This window comes from Periplaneta americana, chromosome 8 (assembly GCF_040183065.1).
Source record: "Periplaneta americana isolate PAMFEO1 chromosome 8, P.americana_PAMFEO1_priV1, whole genome shotgun sequence".
NCBI lineage: Eukaryota > Metazoa > Arthropoda > Insecta > Blattodea > Blattidae > Periplaneta > Periplaneta americana.
Window position 1 is genome coordinate 178,244,331 of NC_091124.1, and position 12,397 is coordinate 178,256,727.

Sequence of the window (12,397 nt, forward strand, 5' to 3'; positions counted from 1 at the left end):
GGTTATTTTGCTATCTAATCCAGAGTTATCTCCAAACTTGACGCAAAAGGAAGTCAAAGCCTAAGGTTCTTATGTCCATAAAGATATACAGCAAAACTTCATTCATACGTTTTTATGGGGGTGTGGGGTTTTGGAGGAAAAAAATCACATGAGAAAAACTTATACAGTAGAACTTGGTTATAACGACATCCAAGGGACCTTGAAAATTATGTTGTTATAAACGAGTGTCGTAGTAACCGAGATTAGTATTATCAGTCTAGTGAGGTGGAAAATGAAAAATAATAAACATAATTAGGCTTATTTTAGATTTATGTATTCACTTTTAAGCATACCATGAACACAATAAAATACATGTACAATTATAAATACAGTATTCTGTATTAAAACAGTTTGTTCATTACTCACCAAACTTATTTACTGAGGAGTGAAGTAATCAGTCATTTTACTCTGTTGTCTCCTACTTGTCCAATATACACTTTCTAAATTAAATTCTATGTTCATTATTTCAGTTGCAATTTCTCTGCTCCTTCTCCTAGCTTCATAGAAATGTTCATAATTCTAATGGCTTCTGAAGTGTCATTCACTTCTTTTAGTGGCCATACTGCGTTAAAATGCGTGCACTTAGTGAAAACTTTCTGTCGAAACTGACCGCATACAGGTACCATTAATACCGCATGAATTTGGGCAGGTTACAATGGGATGGGGAATCTGCCTGCATTCCAGAGGTCTATGATAGAAGGGAACAGTAAAGGATTTGCCAGATTTCAGCAAAATATTTCTTAAAATACTTTGGTTCTTAGAAAATTGTATTCCAAACTGAGGTTGAAAATGACGTTATATGCGAGGTAGACGCATATACGTTTGTCGTATTAAGCAAGGTAGGAAAGCATATGTCTTATGGGGAATTAGTTGGGACCACAGAATATTTGACGTTATAGGCAAGGTGTTGCACAAAACGAGGTCGCTATAACCAAGTTCTACTGTAATTGAAATGACATTTAATAACGTATGAAATACCGTAAAATGGGGTGAATAGGGACGAAGTTTTATTATTTTTTATTTCTTTATGTCAAAGATTAAATATAATAATAAGAGTGTTCATGTTTTCATTCGTAATGAGTGACGTTAAATAATCGATGTTAAATAATCTCGTAGTTCATATAGCGTCGCTAAATAACCAAGTAAAAAAAATAAATAAATATACGAGACTGGTAATAATTCAGCTGAGAATAACACACAAAATTAAGATATGTATGGACAGCAAGCATCAAAGAGTGAGAGCGTAGTTACTTATTGCTTTCAAGAAACCCAGATGTTCATTGCCGCTCTCACATAAGCCTGCCATCAGTCCCTATCCTGAGCAAGATTAATCCAGTCCCTACAATCATATCCCACTCCCTCAAATTCATTTTTATATTATCCTCCCATCTATGTCTCTACCTACCCAAAGGTCTTTTTTCCTCTGGCCTCCCAACTAACACACTATAAGTATTTCTGAATTTGCTACATGCCCTGCCCATCTCAAACGTCTGGATTTAATGTTCCTAATTATGTCAGGTGAAGAATACAATGCATGCAGTTCTGTGTTGTGTAACTTTCTCCATTCTCCTGTAACTTCATCCCTCTTAGCCCCAAATATTTTCCTAAGCATTCTGCATATACACTACAATAAAAGTTGCTTTATACATAGAAGATGTATTGCAGCTTGGAACCTAATTTTTTTACCTCTTCTCTTATTTAAGAAGGACGATTAATAATGATAATAAAAATATTTTAGACCATAATAATGTTTGGTTTGGTCTTTCAAAAGCTTATGAAAATATCGTTGCTAGATTAAAAGATATTCTTCAAAACAAACCCCTTAATGTAAGTAATTTGCGTCTGGTAATAATAGTCAATTATTTTAAAAATATAAAATTGAGACTTTGAAAACAAATATGTGGAGTAAGTGACATTACCACTTTAAAAACAATTGAAATGGCATAATAACAAGTCAAATTTTTACCACATTGAGGAGTGAGGACCATATTTAATCATTGTCGACTCTTTATTGATATTCTTTTAATTCGTTTGTGTCTACAGTGGATTATGGGGCACATCCTCAGCATTGGTTGTTGTTTGATCGAGTTGTCCAGCAGATCATCTTGCAGAGCGAAAGTGGGGAAAACCCCGACGTGTCTCCACTTAAAATAAATGTGAAGGAACTGGTTCACCTGTAAGTACAATACTGTACTCATATTTTCCGAAGTTAACTTTGCTAGTACCACACTAGGGTATACTACTACTACTTGATACTGCTGCTTCTGCTCCTATCACTGTCACTAGCACTACTACTAATACGAGAGAAAGTCAAAAAGTAACGTTAATAATTGTTTTATTAATTGAATATGTACAATAACACTACAAACACTTAATCAGTTTTCAACATTAGTATACACTAGCGTGCAAATTAATCCGAACACGACATATTTTTACATTTTCTGTCATTGTTGGCCTCACAGCTGCTCATACCGCTTTAATTGACATCTATAGTACGTGTATTCCACTGTTGAAGGTCTGTCGTTATTATTTTTTTTATAATATGTGACATTTTGCCTGTCGTTTTGTACTTATAAGCATTTCAGTTGTGTTGAAGACTTAATACTGCAATCCTGTGTACATTCTGTCGTCTTCACAAATGGATACAACTCCACGAAAACGGTCTAAAATTAAAACATTAGCAGAGCATTCTTCTATGACACAGAGGCAAATTGCTGCAGAATGTCACATCGGTTTGGCTACTGTTAATTCGATCATAAAACGATACAGGGAGACTGGATCCATCACACCCCAGAAAAAAGGAAACTGTGGCCGGAAAAGGAAGACTTCACCTGCAGATGATCGTTTAATTGTCAGGAAAAGTAAATTAAATCCTAGACTAACTGCTGTCGACTTAACCCGCGAGTTAATGGCTACCACTGGGGCGAATATTCACGTCACAACAGTGCAGCGTAGGCTTTTGGAAGCTGGACGAAGGGCTCGTAAGCCTATTAAGAAGCAACTGCTAACCCCTGTTATGTGCAAAAAATGCTTAATGTGGGCAAAATTACATCAACACTGGACAGTGAATGACTGGAAGAATGTACTTTTTTCCGATGAGTCTCATTTCGAGGTCCACTGGCCACTTTGTTTCTTACGTACGGAAAGGATCCGAAAAAGTAACAGCAGCTCATCTCCAACAAGCACCCAAATACCCCCCTAAAGTGATGTTTTGGGGTTGTTTTACACATTAATACCTATCAAGGGAATGATGAATTCTCACAAATATATTCACTTATTGGAAACCAGAATCGTACCCCAGCTGCAAAAATCATTTCCGGATGGCAGAGGTGTGTTCCAACAAGACCTGGCACCATGCCATACGTCTCGAAAAACTACAGAATTCTTCAACAAGAAGAATATTCAGGTACTCCCCTGGCCAGGCAACTCACCAGACACCAACCCCATTGAGAACTTGTGGTCAATTTGCAAAAGAAGAATACAAAAAATGGATTGTTCTACAAAGGAGAAGATGATTTCTGCCCTCATTGGTGTATGGTTTCGCGATGAAGAAATGAAGAATATTTGTGGGAAATTAGTGGAATCCATGCCAAATCGTCTCAGAGCTGTTATTAGGAACAAGGGAGGCCACATAGATTACTGAGGTATGTCTTAGATCCTTTTTTTTTATCCCGTTTGAATATTTTTGCATAAGTAATTACGTTGTTCGGATTAATTTTCATGCTACTGTAATAGGAACACTTGCATTGAACGCAGTGGGAACTATGTTGAAAAGTGATGAAGTGTTTGTAGTCTTATTGTAGGTATTCAATTAATAAAACAATTACAATAAGGTTACTTTTTGACTCTCCCTCGTATTACTAGCACCACAATCTCTACTATTGAGTGATAAAATCCTTAGCATGACGTCTTCCAGAAGGGAAGTAAAGTCGGAAGTTGTAGATTTACAGATACATAAAAAAGGTCTATTCCAGGCAAAATTCGTAGGCTATAATTGAGGCATTCAGAGCTAAAGTGGATCAAGTCACAATTTTTCATAAATTGAATTTAATTCATTTTCTGATTATCTGAAGTTGGATCTTTTCCGAGCAGTGATGGATCAAGTCTTAATTCCAAGCATTCGCCGGTAGGTGACATCAGTCACTTTTGGCTCAGATCATTTGTTCACGATGTTCTGAGTCATAGTGGATCAAGTCACCAAAGCGTTGCGTCAATTAACAAAACAATTGTTTATGTTTTATAAATCTAGAATTTGAGAATGGAGCAATAAAATTATTGCTAGTGAAATTAGATAATCCACTAGAGCAAATTTGCCATGTACACCAATGTATATGCGGAGAGACTGTGGATTCCTTTGGACATCATGCCTTAAGCTGTGCCAGAAGTAAAGGCCGCCTTCCTAGGCATTCTGCTATTAATAACATCATTAGTAGATCTTTAACCTCCTGTGACATTCCAACTCTTCTTGAACCATCTGGTATTAGCCGGTCGGATGGTAAACGACCTGACAGCTTGACATTAATTCCTTGGTCCAAAGGTAAATCACTCATCTGGGATTTTACATGTGTAGATACATTAGCCCTTTCCCATTTAAAATCTTCTGTCAATTGTGCCGGATCTGCTGCTGAATCCGCTTATCATGCTAAACGCCGCAAATATGAACATTTAACATCAAATTACATCTTCGTCGCTTTTGCAGTTGAGACCTTTGGTCCGTGGTGTAGAGACGCTAAAGATCTACTCACCCAAATTGGTACACGCCTACTGTCCCGTACCGGCGATCCTAGATGCATCAATTTCCTTCGTCAACGCATTGGAATAGCGGTTCAGCGAGGGAATGTTGCCTCCATCCTGGGATCATTTCCTAACTCTATTTCGTTAGAAGAGATCTTTCTCATTTAATGTGTAGCGTACCTGCTTGAGCACGGGTAGAAAGTTCACTAGAGCAAATTAACTTAATAAAATAAAGTTTGAATGGGCCGTCAATGCTTATCTGTTTTTTGTAAAGGTGTTACAATTTATTAATCACATGAACGTTTTCGGCACTTGTGTGTGCCATCTTCAGATGTTGGAAAAGATACTACATATTAACAATGCCATAATGGTTACACGTACTGTCGACATAACCATTATATGTATACATAAATGACCTTATTGCAATATACCCATTGTCAGTTAAAATAATTATAGCATACAATACTAAGTAAAACAATTAAAAACAGTTAATTAAAGCATTATCCCTTCGTGATGGATTATAGTTTCCATAATTAATTAATAAACATTTTAAATAAATAAAAGCTGACAGTTATGGCGATATTAGATGGAATAAACTGACTTCAAATATCAAGTTAATTACCTAGTTGCACATCAATACCAGGTAAGGCAGATCTAATTAGAATAACAAGTAGAATGTGAGCTATAAATTACGCCTATTAATGGGTCATGTTCACTGATTGCTTAATGTCATTCACTGTCACATATAATAAACACTTGGAAAAGTTGATCATGGCGTGTAAGATACTTGTGTATTATGGATTCCAGTAATTAAGTGTTTTAGTACAATAATGTTGTTTTCATCTGCGGACTTAAGTTTTCACAATTTCTTACAATGTCGCGTTGTCACTTTCCGATTTTCAGATTACCCTGGCATACTGTGAACACAGAAATATTGGAACGTTGTAAGTTGTTGTTTTTTGATTGTCAAATATGGATAAATGTGAAAGCGAAAGTAACTTACGTGCAACAGCTGGTTGTGATATGCTCTCGACGATGGCTTGGCTCAAATTGAAAGTCGGGAAGTGCTCACATTGATCTTAGACTAATAGACGTAATTTATAGCTCACATTCTACTTGTTATTCTAATATAGATCTACCTTACCTGGTATTAATGTGCAACTAGGTAATTAACTTGATATTTGAAGTCAGTTTACTCCATCTGATATCGCCATAACTGTCAGCTTTTATTTATTTAAAATGTTTATTAATTAATTATGTAAACTATAATCCATCACGAAGGGATAATACTTTAATTAACTGTTTTAATTGTTTTACTTAGTATTGTATGCTATAATTATTTTAACTGACAATGGGTATATTGCAATAAGGTCATTTACGTCTACATATAATGGTTATGTCGACAGTACGTGTAACCATTATGGCATTGTTAATATGTTAATATGTAGTATCTTTTCAAATATCTGAAGATGGCACACACAAGTGCCTAAAACGTTCATGTGATTAATAAATTGTAACACCTTTATAAAAAACAGATGATAAGCATTGACGGCCCATTCAAACTTTATTTTATTGTAGCTTGCTTATCGGACAAACTCGTAACAAAATGAAAGTTAACTTAAGTCCTGTTATCTCAAAATTACGTCTCATAGACTTGATCCACTTTAGCTCTGAATGTCTCATAGCTTTCCCATGTTGAATTTCGACACAGAATAACCTTTGTAGTTGAAAGCGTCGTCAAATAATATACCACTTCTACCACCATCGCCATTACTATCACTACTATACCACCATGTCTACTATACTACCACTACTGCTACCTATTTATTATCAGTGGCGGCTCGTGATAAAATATTGCATGTGGTCACAATATTGTGTTCCAAAACCGAAGAGAACTTTAAATCATTACTGGTAGTCAAAATTAATAGGTTTATTATAAATGTCATGATTCTAACGTCTGACTATCGAAAAAAGACACACTAAAACACACCCCAATCAAATCCTAAACACACAGATTAATTTCAGAACACGCACACTATTTGACACAATTCTTCATCACACAAACGCACCCACACAACAGGCAGTGAAGTTGAGATAGCGCCGAGATCTAGTAGGCTCTGAGGATGGTGTCAAGTAACACCGAAACAGCTGTAAGCCACGCATGCTTACATAATTAACACGAGTAAGATCGCCATTTAATCAATTATTTAAATTTTTCCCTGTCTTAAACATACTTATTCATTGTGCTTGAAACTAACGCGTTTATTTTTTAATCTGGTACCAGTAGTTTTCTACATATTAGTGAAATATACATATTCTGCCTTTGATGGAGATTCATTTTAGTTGAATTACCGGTACATGTCTCGGTATTTTGCAAACATTAGTACCATATAAAATTGTTGTGTACTACCCTGCTGTTGTATCCTACTATTACCTACCACTATTTACGAGTGATTTTTTGTTATTTGTTACCATTACTAGTATTGTTTCGTAACAACTACTACAGTACTACAGGTCTGGTTTAGTATTACCGGTGCTGTTAATATATTAACAGTGCACTGTCCCCAACATTATCACTGTTTACTAACCAACTATTCTTTACTCCTACTGCTGTTCACTATCATTACTTGGAAAGTACGAAGTAGGCCTACCTATAGACTTTGTATGCCCTCCTGAACTATTTTTCTGTATAGTGTTATATATTATTCATTAATACAATGGTTATAAAAAATAAAACACTTAACATTAAATGTTGTTAGTAACAAATATATCAAGAGTATTAACATCTGAAAATTTGATGAAACGAAGCAAGAGGTTAAATATTTAAGCAGTAAAACCAGAAAATTACAAATACAGTGAAACCTGTTCGAATCGGAACCTGAATAATCAGGAATCCTGTCTATTTCGGAACAATTTATTGGTCCCTGCGAAATTCATATGTATTATGTGTAATTTTTCCTGAATAAAACGGAAACTGTCCAACGCGGAAACGGAAACTGTCTGCTACTGTTCAAAACGGAAATAAAATTTTGGACACACTACTTTAATGTAAACTATATTTTGAAACAGTATGTGCTTTCAAGGAATATACGAAATACGTAGGTCAGTAAGACAAAAACAAGTTTTCTTTGTAAAATTTTTTAGGGTGCGAGAGTGTGTTGGCCTGGTGATCATAAATTTTATTACCCTATTGACTAGGCAGACGAGTCCCTTCAAGGATGTTCAAGTCTTCACTCCTGTATACTGTCGTAGCTGGGTAGAACGCAAGTAGTGATTTCGTGATAAAAAAAAGTTGCGTAAAAATGCTGCACTATCATTAATTGATGAAGTAAACGTTATGGAGGAAAATGAGAAACGAAGAATATGGTAAATAAAGTTGAAATTTATGAATGGAAAACTCAGATGTAACTTAACACTTTCAAAAATAAAGGCCGTATGATGAGTGAATGGCTTGCGGTCAATAATGGTGACATGAAAGGAAACAGAAAACAACTGGTTACATAGAAATGAATTAACTATTATGGAAGTGGATTGTTCTTGCCCTTTCAAAGATCGTGCAAATTTCTGGACCTATTCTGCAAAGAAAACCCTTGAACTGGCAAAGAAATTAGATAATCCAGAATTCAAGGCTTGTAGGCTCCTAGTCCAATTAAATAATGTGCTGTGATATCCAGTACAGTATTATAGTGTTAGATATTAAATTTAGTGTAATTAATTAATTTTATAGTGCTTAATGAGTGAGTTACGATAAAATTTATACAGGAAATGAGATTTTCATCAAGATCATTCACGAATTCAGTAAGTGACGGGAAGCTGATTTAATGTCTGTAGTGTTAAACAGAATATTTTGTAATTCTTACTATTTGCAGCATGCCATTTTGTTTTTCATTTATACAAATGATAAAATATTCCATTTTAACTTCACACCTGAATAACACGGAAACCTGTCCACAACGGAAAAAAAATGAGGACCATGTCACTTCCGTCTTGAACAGGTTTCACTGTAATTAAAAATCATTATTTGAAGAATTTCAAGACAAATCTTGCTAGTTTTGTTTTATATAGTATAAATGAGTGAGATGATGCTTGCAGAACACCTTTCCTTTGAAATCTTAACTTTAAAAGCAGTTCTTAGATAGATAACCCATGTTCTATAGTTGCGATTTCTATCTGTTAACAAGCAATATGCTTACGGTCATAATAAAATATAGACACATTTGTTTGAAGTAATAATGTTTTTTGTAAAATGTTATTACTCGAAGTGTTCCGGATATAAATTGACTTTATTAAATTTTAATGGGTATTATAAATTGTGAACCTGATTAACGCCCTACTTTTACTTTAAGTTACATTCATCCATTCCAGTTAACCCGCAAATTTAGTTTCTTATTATACCACTTCTGCTGTTACAGATTGGCGAAAGAGGAAGAACTAGTTGCTGCAAGAAATAAAGCTGAGGAACTTGAGAGGGAGAACATAGACATTGCTACAAAGCTTGCAAAGAAAGAACAAGAACTGGACCTACGGACACAAGAAAAGGTATGACACACGCACACGTTCGCGCATTCATTTTGTTGTTGTTGTTGTTATTATTATTGTTGTTGTTATTATTGTTGTTGTTGTTATTGTTGTTGTTGTTGTTATTATTGTTGTTGTTGTTATTATTGTTGTTGTTGTTATTATTATTGTTGTTATTATTATTATTATTGTTATTATTATTATTATTATTATTATTATTATTATTATTTATTTTTTTATTGTCATTGTAATCGTCGTCGTCAATGGTATACAAATCAGTACTTCTTAATAAAGACTTTGGAAAACGTATTATGTGTCTTTCTCGTGTTAAATTTTATATTACCTCGTTAACATGTTTCAGCCTATTATCGGCCATCTTCAGAACTGCAACTGCAGTTGTGTAATCAAGATGTACAAAGACTTTGGAATATGATTTTTGTGTACTATAATTTGGGTACGGATTTTCTAATATTCATGCCAAGATTACTTCGGTAGAAGCTCTATGACGAAGATGGGGCTAATACAGCACATAATCATGTCTCGAGATTTCTAATGCATTGACTACAGTAATAACTACTGATATGTTAAAAAAAGGTTACATGTTATATTCCGACAACAGTAACTGGATGCTTATTTTCTCTTTAATGTTTTTAAATGAAACATTAACTGTGAATTACTTCAAAATATTTTCTCACCTGTTCATATTACAGGCATGCCAACCAACAGTCCTTTCTGAACAAAGATTTAAAATATCTTTCCTCGGTATGCAGATGCATTAATATTAAAAAGCTATATTGTAACAATAATTACGTATTTTCCAAAGTTGTGCAATTTCAATAGTTAAGTCGATAATTTTTATAGTTGTTTTGTTTATGAAGATTATGAAGTGTAATGTTTGAGATAGTTAAATCTGTCAGAAACGTCTTTGTGTTGTTCTTGTCTAGAACTGTAATATCTAGTCAGTTATACCCATCTGGTGTCGTGGTTAGCACGCTTGCCTCGTACTCAGGAGCAGGGTTGCCAGATTTTACATCTACCAAGGAGGGATAGCCTTTTTCACCGTATACAGGGTGTATCAAAAATACGTGTACAAACTTCAGGCATGGGTTCCTTACACCAAAAGAAGGAAAAAAGTTCATATGAACATATGTCCCATAATCCTTTGTTTCCCCGTTAGGAACTGTTCAACACATTGGTACACTTATAATGTGCCAACACACAAAACTCATAACCAGTGCTCGAAATGTCCTCCTCTTGCTTCTAGACATGCATGCACTTGTCGAATCATGGACTGTCGCACCCTTTCAAATACTCCGGGATGATGTCAAATGGTTTCGCAGGCTTCCATGACACGTCGATGAAGAGTTCCTTGATCCGGGATGTCTGCTCCATAAACCAATTGCTTAAGGTGCCCCCAAAGATAAAAATCCAAAGGATTGAGGTCGGGAGAACGTGCTGGCCATTGAACTGGTCCTCCTCTGCCTGTCCATCTGTCATGGTAGACACCAGTCAGTGTATCTCGAACAAGGTGACTAAAATGTGCTGGAGCCCCATCATGCATGAACCACATGTTATGTCTTATGTTCAGAGGCACATCTTCGTGCAGTAATTCTGGAAGAGTGTTTTGGATAAAGTCCCTGTAGATAGCACCTGTAAGACGTGCTGGTAGAACGTACGGACCTACCAGACAGTCACCTACAATTCCAGCCCACACATTAATCCTAAATTGTTGCTGATGTCTAGCCTGAAATACAGCACGAGGATTACGATCTGCCCATACGTGTTCATTGTGGAAATTGGTAATTCCATCTCTCCCAAACGTTGCCTCGTCTGTAAAGAAAACTGATGAGACAAACAATGGATTGGCTATTTGTGCTAGAAACCATCGGCAAAAGTTCTCCCGTTGTGGATAATCGGCAGGCGCAAGGCCCTGCACACGTTGCATATGATACGGATACAAGAGCTGCTTCATGCTGTACTGTGTGATGTACCAGTTGCCACAGCCAATTGTCTTGTACTGATATCTGGATCGTCTTCGGCACAGTGTAAAATGTCTTCTTCGAGGTTCGGCGTACGAACAACTTTTGGTCTTCCTCGATCACCAGTCTGTGGTGCAACGGTTCCTGTCTCAGCAACGCGACAATACACAGCAACAAAGGTTTGATGATTCGGTTGTCTTCGGTCTGGAAACGCCATCTGATACAGCCGTACAGCCTCGCGTCCATTACCATTCGCGCGATCATACATAAAAATGATGTCAGCCTGCTCACGAAATGAATATCGTCCTGCCATGGTTGAACGAAACACGTTAACTCACTCCACGTTCACAATTGCAACATTGAAGACAGACTAATGACAAATGACACATGTAAACAAGTCTCCATGGCAACACTTCGCCATCTGCAGTCCATTTCTGATACAACGAGTCACAGCCTTCTATGAATGAGTGCATAAAGAAATGAAGTTTTGAGGTTGGATCTCGAAGGCCGTTGAACGCAAACTTTTAGTAATAAATGAATAACGGGGAAACAAAGGATTATGGGACATATGTTCATATGAACTTTTTTCCTTCTTTTGGTGTAAGGAACCCATGCCTGAAGTTTGTACACGTATTTTTGATACACCCTGTATAGTACTTATGTTTTGTTTTAAAGAAAGAGTGATATGAATTTTGGCAGAGTTGACATTTTCATGACTAAACAAAATAAATAAATAAACAAAAAATATTATCCCGCATCTGAAGAAAGTAATATGAATATCAAAATTTAGATTTGAATAAAAGATACATTGTAGATACAGCTATCCAAGCACAAACAATATTTATCTGGCTGTAAGTTACATCACTTTCTCTGGCGTCTTTCTGAAGGGCTTGTGGAAATAATATGTTATGTCAAATTATTAACTCAAATGACTTAATAGCTCTGCCTGGCATCACATGTGACAAAATATTTAAATTTCAATGTTCATTAATTGATAACAGTGATAACATTTATTTATACCTAAATTCATATTTAGTTTGTGCCTTAGCATATTACTGCTCCAAACAATAATTTAACATACAGTATACATTTTCAACACTGAACTTTAGCATTTTCAACAAGCTTCT

General features: G+C 35.6%; 1 protein-coding gene across 9 annotated transcripts in view; it reads left to right on the plus strand.

Moving 5' to 3' along the window:
• The window catches only part of DAAM (disheveled-associated activator of morphogenesis-like protein), a 1,051,518-nt gene that overhangs the window by 1,002,818 nt on the left and 36,303 nt on the right, over positions 1-12,397 (plus strand). For all 9 annotated transcript variants that reach the window (XM_069834114.1, XM_069834116.1, XM_069834117.1 and 6 more), the window contains 2 exons: positions 2,083-2,215; positions 9,186-9,312. In XM_069834114.1, the coding sequence (XP_069690215.1) occupies positions 2,083-2,215; positions 9,186-9,312 (260 nt within the window). The remainder of the gene's footprint in view (positions 1-2,082; positions 2,216-9,185; positions 9,313-12,397) is intronic.